At 35.9% G+C, this 15696-nt stretch overlaps 1 protein-coding gene across 2 annotated transcripts; it reads right to left on the bottom strand.

Annotated features, from left to right (window-relative positions):
* Positions 1–4976: 4976 nt before the first annotated feature.
* Positions 4977–15496, bottom strand: LOC124167193 (GILT-like protein 1). 2 transcript variants are annotated; one of them, XM_046545036.1, is made up of 6 exons: positions 15415–15496; positions 13881–14017; positions 11638–11769; positions 10301–10462; positions 5933–6079; positions 4977–5184 (listed from the first exon to the last, which is right to left on the bottom strand). In XM_046545036.1, the coding sequence occupies exons 2-6, from the start codon at positions 13989–13991 to the stop codon at positions 5098–5100; spliced, it is 639 nt and encodes a 212-aa protein (XP_046400992.1). In that variant the 5' UTR covers positions 13992–14017; positions 15415–15496; the 3' UTR covers positions 4977–5097. The 2 variants fall into 2 exon arrangements, with proteins under 2 accessions (XP_046400992.1, XP_046400993.1); XM_046545037.1 differs by having other exon boundaries at positions 13881–14014; positions 15415–15494.
* Between the last annotated feature and the right edge of the window lie 200 nt (positions 15497–15696).

The raw sequence follows: 15696 nt of genomic DNA, 5'->3' as shown, positions 1-15696 counted from the left end.
CACCGAATTTTTTTTCACCAAACACTTGTTAGCTATTTCGGATCAACTTTTGCACTTAGCGTTTTTCATTACATCAGTCATGGTATGTATCAAAAAATGTTTCGGTTCCAAAGATCTACCTCTTTTTTAACTGTGAGATTTACAGAACTGCACAACGCATTTCTACGTCTTAAAATTACCGTAAAAATTCGTATTTTTATTTGAGAAAGCATCTGAAACGTCAAATACGTTCCATTTCAGCTTCTCGAATGATTTTTTTTACATTAGAAACTCTAACCATTTTTCTTTCTCATGAGCAGCGGCGACTTTGCATCTTGAACGATGTGTCCTTGGAATCCTGGAAGTATCGGAGAATCCATGTTGACAGAGTACTTTCACAGCTTTGTGAATACCTCGCGTGGCTCTCCGAGCAGGCGAAAGTGTACTGGTAAAACTAGTTCGGGGGAAAATAGCTTTTTTTCGTCTGTATTTGAATCAGAATAATTGCACTCAGCCACAGCATTATTAATGCCAGTTCCGCAGTTATGTTGGGTGTTTCTGGAGGAATGTGCAATACTTCAGGGGTTGTAGGGTAGACAATTTTAAGTGTTTTTTGTCCATAAACATGCGGTCCCAACTCCTTAATTACTGAGCTATGGCAATGCAAAAAATTAATCTCAAAATCGTAGAGGTTGTGCAATCGTATTGTTGAATTTTTCATTGGAGATAATTGCAGACACTGGTTGGTGGGATGGACAGTATTTTTGCAACAAAGAGATACATGTAAATCACTGAATATATATGTATTTGCTTATCAGTGACTCTTATCCCTTCGTCACAACATTATTATGTACCCGACCAACTATATTATCTGTACTTATCTCCAACAATAAAAAAATGCACTTATCCTCCTTGGCTTCCAAGGTCTTCAATTATAAACGCGCATTTCTGCCCAACGTTGATAATTAATTCGTGACATTACGTGACATCATACTACTATGATAGTACATCCTCTCGGGTGGGCACTAGTCTCGACACGCTCCAAGGGAAAACATTACTCAAAGGATTCTGCACTTCACTATTAATTCTCTTGGTGCAAATGTTTTTGCTGGAGTATGCGTTCCACGAGACGTTTTTGCTCTGCGTACGTAAGGACACACTGTGATCAATGAAGTGGAGCGGTGTATAAGCTGATTGCATGCGCGCTATACGGAAATAGTTTTTTCCATTGCTTGCTGTTACATGTGTATACCATCAACATACCTACTTTGTTTCTTAACCTAAAAATCCAGTCATGTGACCATGAATTCCAAGTTTCAAGTTTCCCACTTCTGTGGGTACTATCCTCCCCGATCAACGCCGGGTGGTCTGCTAGTTTTAACTAAAAAAAAAGGTTTACTTTTGCTTTAACAACCTTTCCCGTTACACATATTTTGAATGTTCAATCATTTCACTTCACGCCCTGAAGGAGCTGCTACGGTCACGACCATCGGGTCGTTTTAATGCGGTTGAATAGAGCGATACGCCACCGTAGTGCACAGCTTCTGCGGTTTCTCGTGAACGAGGTGTCGCGAAGAAAAATACGGCCAGCCGCTCTTTCACACCAGACCGGTCAAGCGTGTAGGCGAGATGACAGCATTCGCTGGTATTTTTTTTCTGGTCGCAACTGTCCTACTCATCTCCCAAGAGGTGGCTCAGCGGATCGAAAAGAGATCTTCGCAGCCCGGCTTGGTAAATTAGGATCAATGCTCTTATGTTGCACGGTTTGAAGCCATTTTCACGTCAATACTATGAACAGTTTGCAGCCCAGTGTTTCTATGTGGGAACTGATTTATAAAAATTCAAGAAATTATATTTCATATCCGTGATTAATTTTATAGATTTGATTATGTAAATAAAGTATCGAAGTATTTTTTAAAGTGAATCGCATGACTTGTGCTGGAAATTAGTCGTTAATTACACCTTTTCGAAATTGGTTATTTAATCACACCTGTAGTGAGTATTCGGTTTATTTGATATTTTTCTCTTCACTCACTCTCAAGTAACAAATACTCATATATTCAAAAGATCAATATTTATTACATTGATAAACTTAGTTTATTGGTCAAGTGTACATTTATTTTTCAAGTAAAAACAAAATTTTGTCGCTTGTTCTCATTCGGGAACATGCTTGAAAACGCGTTTAAATTTTTTCGGGTTTTCTTTCATAATATCTCTTAATTAGCTGTAAAATGAATAGGATATGCAAAAAATAATAAAAATCAGTTGGTTAGTTAGTTTGGTCTTTAAAGTATTATGATTATAGAAGAGGCTCCAGAATGTGTCACTGAATAAATGAAAGCAAAATTATTTCGTTAGTAAATCGCTATTTTTAATCAGTGCGTCGAACAATGTCATTTATGCTTTCAGGGTGCATTAAAAATTATCGGAAATAGTATTCGAAAAAACGGACTCAATATCTATGTCAATTATCATTTTTTATGTTTGACGCGTGCTTTTAAATCTTACAGTTAGAGGTACAAAAACTATAGTACATTATGAGTAAATTAGGATCAATCTCTCATGTTGAACTGTTTGTTGCCCTTTTTGATTTCAATGATAATAATATGATTTATTATTCTTGTACTTGTCCACTAAGAACATAATGGGGTTGTACAATGCAATAAAACTCGCTGTAGACAAATAATATAAAACTATATGGGGAAAATGTAGGGATGGACATATACATGTTATAGAAAATAACATGAGAATATGAAAGAGAAGAAGTAATAACAGAAGTTGTACGCTCCGAGGGTTTTTATATAGCGGAAAAGTTTTTGCTTAGAAACAGACAAAGGGACAGAATCCTTCATATCCTTTGGAACACTGTTCCATGATCGTGCTCCTACAACAGAAAGATTTTTCAAATTGAATGTTAATAGTAGGAATTAATGATTAAAGATGAAGCTCTGAGTCGTGCCTGCGCCATTCAATAAATACAGACAAAATTATTTTGCCGGATAATCGCTATATTGAAACTGTGCGCCGAACACGCATGTTTTGTGTGTTCTAAGTTTATTGGCAGATTACCTTAAAGAGTACTTGGTAAGTTTTACCATAGAGTAAGTATATACTTACTCTATGGTTTTACCTTTGTATGAATGTCGTTGTATGATTTATTAGTATGAGTGACGTTTTTTGGACCGTGTGGTGTGCATGTGAGAATCTTATTGTATGCTGCCAAACACCCTATTGGTGGATCGCAGGGTGTTATGTATATGTAGACGAATATTATTTATGCTAGCAAGACGCCTACAAAGTCGTCAGAAAAATCATTCGAAACAAACGGAAAGTCAATTTTTTTTACAGTTACCTTTTTTGAAACATATTATTCTGTAGCTTAGAGGGATAATACCTACCCTAAGAGTTAGTCAGGGGGTGATCAATCACCAGCATGCAGTGACGGATCAAGGATTGTGACAAGGGGGGGCTAAGTGGGGTTTAAAGTTTCAGTTGTAGTAGAAAAAAATCACCATTATATCTAGTGTAAATTGGATACCCAGTGGGGGGGGGGGCGGATCTATGGGGGGCTACTCCCCCCATAGATCCGCCACTGCCAGCATGCAGCATGTAAGAGGATTCCCACCTCCACTCCATACATGTACGTATGACAAATAAGCCACAATGAAGGCAATCTACCTATGAAGACAGCACGGTAAATTATGAGCCATTGGCGATGGAAGTCGATTCATTCGGGAATCTTGGTTCTAATCTTCGAGCATTACGCTCCATCTATGCATAAGAAACGTGCCCAAATTCCTGATAAACGCAGGTATCCTTGAAAATATTTTCTTTGGTCTTTTCCTCTGGTTCATTTGGAAATGGAAAATCGTTTCTTTGGTAAAAATTGTTTTTAATTTTGATTACAATTTCGATTGTTAGTTTATGAGAATCGTTAATTCTTTGTAACCCAGAGCCGCTTCTGGAAGAAATCAAAATTCAAGACTTCTTTTCTTAAAAATCGGAAAATTTTCTACTCAATCATAATTATTGTGGCAGCTACATTTTTTGCCATTAAATTTACAGCACAAAAGAGCACGTAATTTAAATTTTTCCTTAATAGAACTAAAAATGTATACTTTTTACGTTGATTTGAAGGAAAATTGGGCCATATTGGCTTAAAGAAGTTCTAGTCATGATTGATACTTTATAAGGCAGAATACTGAAATTCCAATGTCCATTTTTTTTCCAAAAAAAAAAAAAACATATGGCTTTGTTTAAGCGATAATGCATTCCTGTTTGATATCTGTAATGAATACGTTTGCGTATCGATTATACTCAAGTTTCATTAAGAATTATATTAACGTGGAAAAAGTTTTAGAAAAGTATTAACCTTATACTAGAAAATTTCCTTTGGCAGCTCTCAGTAGATTACTCTTTGGTGATTAAATAGAACGGTCACAATCCATCGGGTTTGAATTATAATATCAAGCATATTTAGAAAGAAGAAGAGGTAGAAATTAGAATAGTTGATGGATAAGTAGAATAAGAAAAATCTTAATGAATTGTCGTGATAAAATATAAAATCGTCTCTTTTAATTCTTGAAAAGTTTTTATCATTCAAATTAGCATCCATACATCAGCTTTTACAGAGAAAACAATCTTTATCAGAGAGTTTACTTCACCACTCATTGAAATTACACACAGTTCATTCTAAATTCTTAGCTATGACTCAAGTACACTGAAATGGTGTTTAACTTATGGAAATACTAACATTTTCTTTAGAACGTTTACAATAGGGTTAAACAGTCTCTCAGAAGCACTTTATTTAAACTTTTGAAGAGACTAAAATGTAAGAAAATTTTATGGTGATCTTGAAAATTTTTGCATTGTCAGACATTCAATTTTTATTTTGTTATGGTTATATTTTTCCTACCCTTGAATTTATTTTTATCATATTAAATTTTCTAAATTATCTTACAATTAGTATGAACAGTAATTTTATTTTAATTTCAAAAGTTGCTTTTATTCTGAAGAGTACATTCCATTAAATTTATTATACAGAATTTTGCCACATAATACGTTTTAAATTATTCCAACTTATAAATGGATTGTATTCACTTGCTATTAACTCACGGTTCAATTGCATACCAAACATGGTAATTGCCTGCAAATAGTACTGCTAAAATCTGATAGTGAGTTATCCTGCAGGCCCTGGTTGAAAACCTGATGAAAAATATGAATAGTCAATTAGTAAAGAATTAAAAATGTATTTCTCTATAAAAATTAAGCAGAACTATGGTAGAAGCACTTTCACCCAATTCAGTTGTGAATTTCATGAAATTAGAATCAACCTAAGAAGTGGGTATCGGTGGTGTCAGGGAAGGATTATTCTAAGTTTAATTAAAGCAAAAAAGTAATTTTTCGCCCCAAGACTCTCAGTTTCATTTCACATTCGGTGTTTACATAAGAAACAATTTAAAAAAGTTTTACAAGAATTGATCAAAAAGTTAAATTTTGCACCGAAGAAGTTTCCCAACTTTGATGGACTGTTGTGCCGTAATCTGTACATCAGTAAGCTATAGCGCTGATCATGGAATTTTCATGGTTAGCTAAATATTGGTAATTTTTTTAGGTGATGCTTTATATTGGATTAAAGATGTTCTGGTGATATTTTTCTAAAATATTGAATGGGAGGTGTTAAGAGGTATTCAATTGTAATATTTTATGTCAATGACCTTCATATTAATAGCCTCCGATACACAGCAGTTAAAATTTCTTATTCGTTTTTCAAAAATGGATGTTAAAATATTATGTTTATATTTCAAATTGAATTGCAGATATTTTCCATCCATGGATACGGCCAAATCTCTCAATAATTACCAGCTTGCCGAGTAACTTTCTTGTTATTTTCTGTGAAACGAAAGTCTTTCATTTGCTGGCTTAGCAAGGGAGGCAACAAAATTTTACTTACTCCGTTGTAGACGATGGTGGGGACGAAGTCGAGTGGGTCCTGGACGGCATAGGTGTCAGTTTGAGCTTGGAGCTGCAGATTTAGTCCTTCATCGGTGGCATAGCAACGCTCCACATCACCATAATTCAGACCTATTTCACTGGCACACTAAAATTCAAAACAAAGAAAGCTGTCTTAGCAGAATAATAAAATACTAATTGGGTAATCAACTTTGTATCGAGTAAATTATTTATGATACTAATATAATATTCATGAGTTTAACCCGTCAGCGCCCAATGTTTTTTTTTAAATCACACATAGTTCATTTTTTTTAAATATGATACGAGCTCAACACAATAAACACAATTTAAACTGGCTGAATAATAGAGGAAACCTTATACTGATTATGCGCTCCGAAATGTACGCTAAAATTCATATGCATTGCAAAAGTATTGGCTCGGCACTGCACTGGGTGCCACATGGCACCCGTGGGCGTTGACGGGTTAAGAGTAAATTTGGTGGTGTCAACTTACATTCCATAGTTTTTAATTTAAGTATAACGGGAAAAACCACGGTAATAACTTAACGGGGTCACCCGCAATGAACAAATTGTGACAAAATTCCATAGGAAAAAAATCATTTTTTAATAACTGGGATTCGCCTTGTTCCGGTATCCCGATCAAGGTTAGTAATGTTTTCCTTGTGGTATTTTCGTAAAATTCCATAGTTTTAATGGTAAATGTATTTATTGGTTGTAGCGGTAACCTACACTAAGTAACATCAGCTACCTCGCTTAAGCCTCTGGTGAATTTCTCATAACTAAAGAGACTAGAGTTAAAAAGTTTACACCTCGGTGAAAAAACCATTTCAGGAAGACAAAGCATTCATTGCCTTTTTTAATTATATAGCGGAAGTTAACATTTTTTACGCAATCCTGCTTCATGTTTTTACGTTAAAATTATAAAAGATCCCCAGGTTTTAGACTCTGCGACGACAGGTGACATGTAACTCCATCATCGTCTGAAGGGAAGGTTGTCTAATTTGGACCATTTGTCAATTTTCTTAAATATTCCCATTGGTAGTTATTCAACATCAAACTTTAATGCTGTGTAACATCCTTTTTATTTTCCCATTTCGTCCATTAGTTTTATATTTGCATTACGTTACCCTGCAGATAAATTAAGTGGAAAATACTGAACCAATGCTAATGTTCCGAATTGGGAAACCGGTTGCCTAAATGGGACCATGGGAGGAAAATGTCTTTAATAATATCGGGCATCACAATGCAGAAGTTATGAATAAAATGAGTAAATGAACTAATAAAATATATAATTAGTTTTATCTATAGATTTATTAATGGTAACACTGCTTCCGACGAATGGGCGTTATCATATGGCATCTAAAATGTAGTACGAGAATTGGAATTTGTTTTCAGGCTTATTAATACTCGAACTAAGGGTGGACGGAGGTGGCTGGTTGAGGGTAAAGTATTGGGAAAGGGTGGTGGTATGGGTTAGGATCAGTTATGTGAATTCTAGCGGGGACTCCTCTCTGATTCCAGGTGGAGTGGTATGAGGTTGATGGGTCAGTGGAGAGGCACACAGCAAGGATATAAAAAAATCTTCTCCTTTCTGACTAGGGAAGAGTATGCTGTAAGGTGAGTTAAATTGTGTGACTACAAACTATCAAAACTGATAAAAACATCTCAACATCAAAAAAATATCACTTTAAAATACTACTGAACTACCTATCCGATTAGGAGCGAGAAGGTCACACCCAATCACCACGGTGTACAATGGAGAAAAACAACTGTGAGGTACCGTTTTATTCGTTGCGCTGTCACCGAGTGATCATGACGTTATGATCACGTGATCACTGATTAACGAATCCTGAAGTCTGTTGTTAGAATTTTTGACGCTCCGCGCGCTATAAATTTTTATGACCGGTCTCGGAAGTGGCGGGGTAAAGTCCTCGCTTGCCAAAATGAAGGTCACGGGTTCGAGTCCAGCCTGATTAAGTTACCATTATCCAGGGAATGGATGTTTGTGCACGTTTGATTGTTAAATGTTATCAGGAACCCCGATGTAGAGGCCGAATGGTGCTGTTTTCGGTGGTGTGGAAATAAATAAATAAATAAATTTCGAAGTCTCCACTCGCGGCGCTGCAAGTCATTGATTTCCATTTTTCACGAGGAAATAGACGACAGTAATACTTAGCTGAGCCAATAAAGCATATAAACCACATTTACCGCTTGTTACACGATTGTCATCCAAAAAAGACTACCTCCAAAACGGTTAACGGCGAAGATTACATTGAACGAGATACAGCTGCCTAGTGGCGCCGCCGAGTAGAGAGAATTAGGACCCAAGGGGGGTCTTCGGAGGATTATAACGCACCGGGGCCGGGAACCAAGTCAGAGAGTATACGCCCGCGCTCCCTGGGAGAAGTTTGGATGGGAAAGAAAAGGGAAAGAGGCGCCACCGCGATAAGTAGCCCGACGACGCCTCTGGCATAGGGAAGGAAGGGTAGGACGGGTATCCCTCGCCGCTATAGAAGCGACCAGGGCCCACTACTAGCGAAACCATCCTTTAATGTTTCTACGAAAAGGAAAGATTTTCCTATATGGAAGAAAAATCCTACGATTTTTCGTAGATCGCCGCCGAGTACAATGCGCGCGAAACGGCAACACACAGATCTTAAGGCCTGTTTACACGGTAATTAACCCGCTCGAGTTAATTTCTTAATGTATGAGAGCGAGAATGAACACGAAGATGCACCGTGTAGCCACCCAACTTGTGGGAATGCATGAACCTAAAATAGAATCTGTTCTAATTTGGTTCATGAATTCGTACATATTCCGTTCCAGTCCACGAAAAAAACATGCGCGTGTTAATTTATCGTGTAAACAGGCCTTTACATGCTGGTATGAAGCAACAGGTATAACGCCTTACTGCTATGTTCTTGGTCCTCCTTTTACGGAGTCCCCTTGCACTGACCAAACGGCGCGCCACAGTGGGGCCAAACCCCACTTTAAGTGGACAAAAGTCCAAAAGTGAAAGTTTGAAATGGGTTTTTTTAAATATTAGGTTGGGTAATAGGATGGTTGAACTGCATAACAGTGTATTTCACGGGTTGGTATGTGTTCACCTTCGCGTAGAAATAAGTGTCAAAGTGAGATAAAAACAAAGCACTGGTCCCGGAGTCGCAGACGAAGAAATGGACGGTCGATTTTAAACTATGATTACAGTACATTGGCCCTTTTGATTTTATTTTTTTAACTTGCAATAAATTGGAATAAGTATGGAAAATATAAATTTGGTTTTACTATTTATATTTTGGAGAAAATAGCTGTGGAGAAATTAATTATCATGAATGGAACGTCGTTGATTTTTCACGATGAAAAGTTTTATTTAATTAGAGAAAAGTTATATAATCGGACGGAATCGTAACGTGATTTTGATATGTTATTAATTGAAGAATGAGCTAAATAATGTAAAAGAAATCAACTGCCATTGAGTTTCAAAAAGAGTTTTATGATAAAAGATTAGCTATGCATGACAAGCCGAAAGGGAATCCATCCGGCCGCTATGGCCGCATAGCAACGGGTAAACTATAATATAAACAGTGTCCATTACGATATTATTATTTTGTAATAAATCAAATTATAATTGAAATAAAATCAAAATTATATTTTTTGTCTACTCATAGATACAAGCGGTGAAATTTTCTACACAAGGGCTGAGATTTTTGAAATGCGGATAGGCCTTTCCCGAGGCTCCCACCCTCTCGTGAATGAAGTGCTCGAAAAGGTTATTTCCGTTCAACTGAGGTGTACTTATTCGATTCCGGAATGCCAATTTAGTACTCTTTCACTCTCTACGCGCAATAAACCATATTCTATTGTATTTTATTTTTGAAAGTTAAAACTATCTCTTCGATGCAGTATTTTCTTCCTTTGTGTATTGGAAAGTGGTACATGCAAACTTAAGAGCAAATCTTTATTTTTCTATTAAGCATGAAGGTTTTTTTTAAAGATATTGCTAAAATAATTTTGCAAATTTTATATAAGATTTTTTCTGACCACTAGGATTATTGACTTGAACTTTTTTTATTATTTCAAATTTTTATATATAATCTATTCTTACAACTAATCAAGTTAATTTTAAGATTCTGAAAGTAATAAAATTGAAAAAATCAAAAAATATATAAAACTTAACATTGGATTTCATTAAAGCGGTTTCTAAAACATATATATGAATATTTTAGGGTTGTTAGTAAAAGTTTTTTACTTTTGTCCGACTAAAGTGGGGTTTGACCCCACTGTGTGACGGGCTGAATGCAAGTATTTTTGATCGCATTTTGTTTAACCCAGTTATCATAGTTACCAACCTTTGGCCCAAGTATTGTTGGGTCGGTTCCATTCATAACGCAAGGAACGAATTGTGCCTGCATATCGGGATTAGTAATGTAGGAGAGAGCGCATGACTGCATCCTGTTTGCATCGCACTCTACTGGCCCATGCTGGCAATTAAATCCACCGGAACCCGAGGTCTATAAAAACAAGAGGAAAAAAATAAAATTAATGTTGAGACTTTTATACAGTTACTGATGAAGAGCTGGAAGTAAATACTGAACAATTATTATATTACCTCTCGAATAATGACGAAGTAGCAGAGGAGTTATCTTTACGGCATATCCCACTAATATTTGGAATTGAGGAATTCGCGCCAAAGGTATCACACGTTTTCAAATATCAAAGCGAGTAGGAGAGGAGAGGGGTACATTGTGTATCCTCATACTATACTACCCGGTGATGAGACGTCCGCAGCTCCTCGGCATTCCGGAATAATGAAGTTGCAGTTGGCGTGAAGATGGGGATAAAAAAACTTCTTCCCAATAGCTTTAGCTTTTATTACCTTTAAGTTCTTTATCAATTAATTATTTTCCGATTATGTGATGCTAATCCATACTCATATTCTACATAAAATCGTGGGAATCTCTTTTTAATTTGTCTTTCATGCTGACTCTTTCCCACCGTTGATAATACTTGTGTTAAATACTTCATCGAGGTATTTCAAGAATTTACAGATATATACCATTGGGAATCTTCTGCTGTTAGCAAGGGCATGGATGGCATTGATTTATATGGGTGATTGGCGGCTGGCACAGAGGACATTTAGATCTATGTGCCCAGGTAGCGCAATTTTTGTGCATCTAGGGACAATTACTACGAACATAGCAAAGGAGCGCTTTAAATAAAAACTGTTGAAATGATTCATCAGTTTATTAATTTATTAAGGCTTCAAAATATGGAATTCCTATTGATGGTTTTCAAAGTTGTAGGTCGAAAATATTTTTGTGATATTTTCTTACTAATTTTTTATTATTCATATTGTTTGAAATAATGTAATTCGATAACAGCGAAAAAGAGCGCATAAAATAAAAATTATTGAAATGATTACTCAGTTCATCAATTTATTTTGGCCTCAAAACAAGGATTTACCATTGAAATTTTAAAAAGTTTTGGTTGGAAATGTTAATGTGAGATTATTCCTGTCAATTTGTAATTATTCATACCATTTTGAATATAAAAGCCTTTAAAACAATCTATTTTCAGGTAATTATTTATGGCAGTGGCGTTTAACGGAACTATTTAAAGTTGGAAACTTCATAAATATTTGAATATATCTCGGACTGAAAGTAATTATGTTTTTCGAGATACTCACCGTCGCCTTTCCAAATGGTACAAATTTAATATCTATGTACTCCCTAAACTGCATATATGCTCCTGGTAGCTGCTTCAATATAAATCTTCTGCTGTCTGGGCAGAGTGACTCGTAGTAGATTCCAATTTGCAGCTGGAAAGAGAAGAAATTTATTTTAAGTAGTTATTTATTCCATAGTTTGGAGACCCCTGACATAGTCTATGCCGTAAGGAGAGATATTATATATCGTACTTATTGATGTCAAGTGGGAAATTTCAAGTAATGAGGCTCTATTCCACGGCAAAAGCGTCGCTTTATCATTTTACATTATTATCCGGGCCATTGTACTCTTCAATCTTTCAGCACAATCGAAGGTAAGAATTTTTTTGTCAGCCATTACATGAAATTATTCATTTCAGCATTCGTAATGCTGACGGTTTGCGTCTCTTGTTACGAAGGAAATGAGTGGTAGTGGTTACAGAAAAGTCACTACAGGGGACTGAAGTTCATAAAAGTAAACATTTTGAAATGGTGGCGGAGAAGGAGGAAGAATGTTGACTCGCTATGGTCAAAATGTGTTCGTTAATTCTGTAATGAAATCGTAATTGAATTCGCAAAATCTTTAAAATTATAGAATTGATAACACGAAATTTTTAGATCGATTGATAGCAATATATTTTCTCCATTTGAAATTTTAATTTGTACCTATTCAATCATTACTTTGTTAGTTAAAGCTTAAATTAATTTTTAAATGTGCTCTTTCTTTATTTAAAAACAAAAATTATTAATTTTCCCATCCACTTGAAAAATTCTTGAGATGATCTCAAAGGTATGGTGAAAGAGGTAAGGGGAATTCAGCGTAGTGAATTTTTGGCGATGTTGTAGCGCAGATGTCGAGGAAATATAGATTTATAATTAAAGCAATTCTTCAATTTTCACCGCACATATTCATTCAGTTTTATCTCAAAAATTAATGCATCATGCAGTTACTGCAAATATAGGTCCTTCTCTGTCGAACGTCTATACTGTGCAGTACATGATATAAGAATATAAGGCTTGAGGATATTTCGATTCCGATTTTGAAAAAAGAAAAAAATACATAAGCCTTTTTTTAGTGAAAAGATATCTTAAAAAAGAAAAGACAAAAGATTCGAAAAATACCAGAAAATGTTAAAAAAATAAAGGAAAAGAACTCTAAACTACCCAAAAAATATAAAAGGCTGTATTGGCAGAAAAAAGAAAAAAAATATTATTGTTCAATGCTAATTTTCTTTTTGTTTTTTTAAGGATAAATTGGCAATGTTTATTGTGAGCCAAATATTTTTTTTCAGTTTGTCTTTAACGCAAACCACATATTAGGCAAACATGCTTTTAAAATCAATTTTTCTCATCGTTTTTCTTAAATTACTTTCGTTTTCTGTCTGTTTGTTACGGTGGAATTTTGTAACTCAATTTTAACACACTTAACGACTAGCTAGAGCATTGAAACTTTATATCTAGCTTAGAACTGGATGAAAATGCAATTAACTTACTCTTTTAACACGATCGTAACAGTATTTCGTCTAATATTTAGGAATAAAAATTAAATTGTTTAAAAAAATAAAAATTAAATCGCCCAACGTTTTTCGTTTTGGTCGAAATGATTGTCATAAAGTATGTCACCATTTGAATAACAATTCATATCGAGACTCAGATTGGGACAGAGAAATTTATTTTCTTCTTTTTAGTCGGCGAGAAAAACGTTGTTTTTAAATTTTTTAATTTATGATATTATTTTACATTTTTATTACACTGGTAGTGGTGACTCCATAGCAACCGAGACAGTGTTAAACGCGCCTTCGGTTTAATAGATAGAACGTCTGTATTTGTCGAAAATTTATATTGATCTTTAAGCGGCGTCATCGGCAAAACTAAAAATACGCGAAATTAAATTCTATAAGGTACCCCCATCTTATAAAATTAGTACTTTAAAAAGCTTTCTAAATCAAAAATTGAGACCCAATCGCAGGGTATCACATAGTTACAGAATAGTGAAAACCAGTTACATATAAATGTATGATATCAGTTTTTTGTTATAAATGGCGTGGCTTAGAACCCTTGTTTATCTCCATACGATTTACGACCTCGCGATCCACCTCCTATGTTGACGGGAAGATCTCCATTTTAAACGGTTTAATTGTAGATGATATTGTCTTCGAGTAGTTAAATTTGTAGCCTTTATACTACTAGTCGTCAATATACCTCATTTTAGCAATTTTCCTTACCTTATCGCAGTCGCCTATTTTCTTCACAATTTTCTTCTGCTCACTGGAAGGCAGGGAACTCAGGGCGAGGAGCATGAATGCCGCCAGGGCAACGGAAGATCTCCCGACCATTGTTGCTTTTGATTGACTTTGCTCTTCTTGGGTCGAAAGTCGCAGCAGGAGTTCGTTAGGCGAACGATGAATGGAATTGTATGTAAGAGGAAATGGAAAAAAAGACACCATATCAAAAGTGATTATGGACGATAGCGAAGCTTAATTACATTTGAAATCCCACGACAGGTGTGGCTCGTAGCTCTTATATGTCTCGGGCAGTAGGAAAGCTGAATACGACGCGTTGCGACGGTGGTTCCTTTGTCTAGTTTTTAGCGTGTCAGCCTGTCTGCATTTTGCGCAGACACACATTAGGGTACCAAGAATCTCTTCACGCATATTTTAGACTAATTCCCAGCGCTGTTGCTCGACAATGGTTTAAGTTGCGCCAAAAAAAACTAAACAAAATGGACCAAAAACAGCCTGCCTGAGAAACGGGAGACAAACAGTGGCGAGCCGCAATCAATTTCTGTCTCCCCACTGCAGTGGCTCTCCATTGCATATAACCCTAGCAACCAGCAACAGGTACAACACTATGGAAGGCAACAGCGCCATAACAATAGGCGACAAATCAACGACCGGTAGCGCAGCAGAGGCAACCTGATCGTGGAACAGGCAGATTGGCACTGCCAGTCTTAAATTTTAAGCTTCCTTCGAAAAGTGAATTCAATTTTGAGGTCGTTTATAGCACATCAATGGCTGAGCCATGGAATTAACCTGCAGAATAACCAGCGGAAACCTCCCTCTTGCTATGCGCCAGAAAACCCTTCAGTCATGAATTCATTATTAAAGTAATAAGAGGCTAGTGGCCGAATGACCAGCAACTATAGGTCCAAATTGTATTCATACCTCATTTGTGGGCATAGTGTAATACTCATGTGGCATGAAAAGAAAAGTAGGCCCAAGAAAATCCTAGCGTTTGAAAAGTTTATCAAATATTTCGACCAAAATTGTTGGGCTGTTTATAATGTATTCATATGGCAAATATGTTTTCCCCAGGTTGAAAGGCATGTGATACGTAGCGTCTACATTCTATGATGTAAGACTTTATTGTGTGGTAGTGCATTATGAGAAGTAATTTGTTGGTGTCTATAATTAAATTTTAGATATTTTGGGGCAGCTAAATGACTTGTTACTTAGCGGAAGTCTTAGGTTAAGTCTTAATATCTCATACTGCTTATTTTAATTCATAGGAGCTTATTAAGGAACAACGTTTATGACACAGGATGATAGGATGCGACTGGCACGTATTTGTTGAAACCAGTTATGGAAATTAATTAATTATTCAATATCATTAATTCTTTGATTTATATACCATAAAAATCCACAAATTATCGTCCGAAATACTATTATCGATGCCACTGTATATTTTGTACCTAGCATGGATATGTAATTAGAATTGTTTTTCATATGGGCGTGAACCGAAATCTATTAAAGTTCCTACCTGGAAAGATACAGCGTCTGTCTGAGCAGCGTTCGGTCGACGGCAGTGATGGTTGTATATCTCTAATAGTGAGAGGTGTAGAGTTATCTTATGCGCGCGGGTTTATATAGGTGCTTTTATTTATATCTGAACAGATACAGGAGCCGATAAATTGTCACGATTGACATTTGGATTTAGTGAGTGGGAAGGGGGAGACAAGTTCCCGGTTTGAGGAAAGAGATAAGTAAAGTATAAGGCATTGTATCTGTCCTTGGAGACTCTCCAGAAGCGTGTAGCTTCTAT

This window comes from Ischnura elegans, chromosome 10, assembly GCF_921293095.1.
Source record: "Ischnura elegans chromosome 10, ioIscEleg1.1, whole genome shotgun sequence".
In the NCBI taxonomy this organism is placed as follows: Eukaryota; Metazoa; Arthropoda; class Insecta; order Odonata; family Coenagrionidae; genus Ischnura; species Ischnura elegans.
Note: the sequence above shows the minus strand (reverse complement) of the source record. Positions and strands in the feature narration are given on the sequence as shown.

Excerpts from the sequence above, each read along its gene's own strand:
- LOC124167193 (XM_046545036.1), bottom strand. The coding sequence starts at position 13,991 with ATGGTCGGGAGATCTTCCGTTGCCCTGGCGGCATTCATGCTCCTCGCC. Across the intron at positions 11,770-13,880 it reads AAATAGGCGACTGCGATAAG|CTGCAAATTGGAATCTACTA; the intron begins GTAAGGAAAATT and ends TTCTCTTTCCAG. Across the intron at positions 10,463-11,637 it reads TACCATTTGGAAAGGCGACG|ACCTCGGGTTCCGGTGGATT; the intron begins GTGAGTATCTCG and ends TTGTTTTTATAG.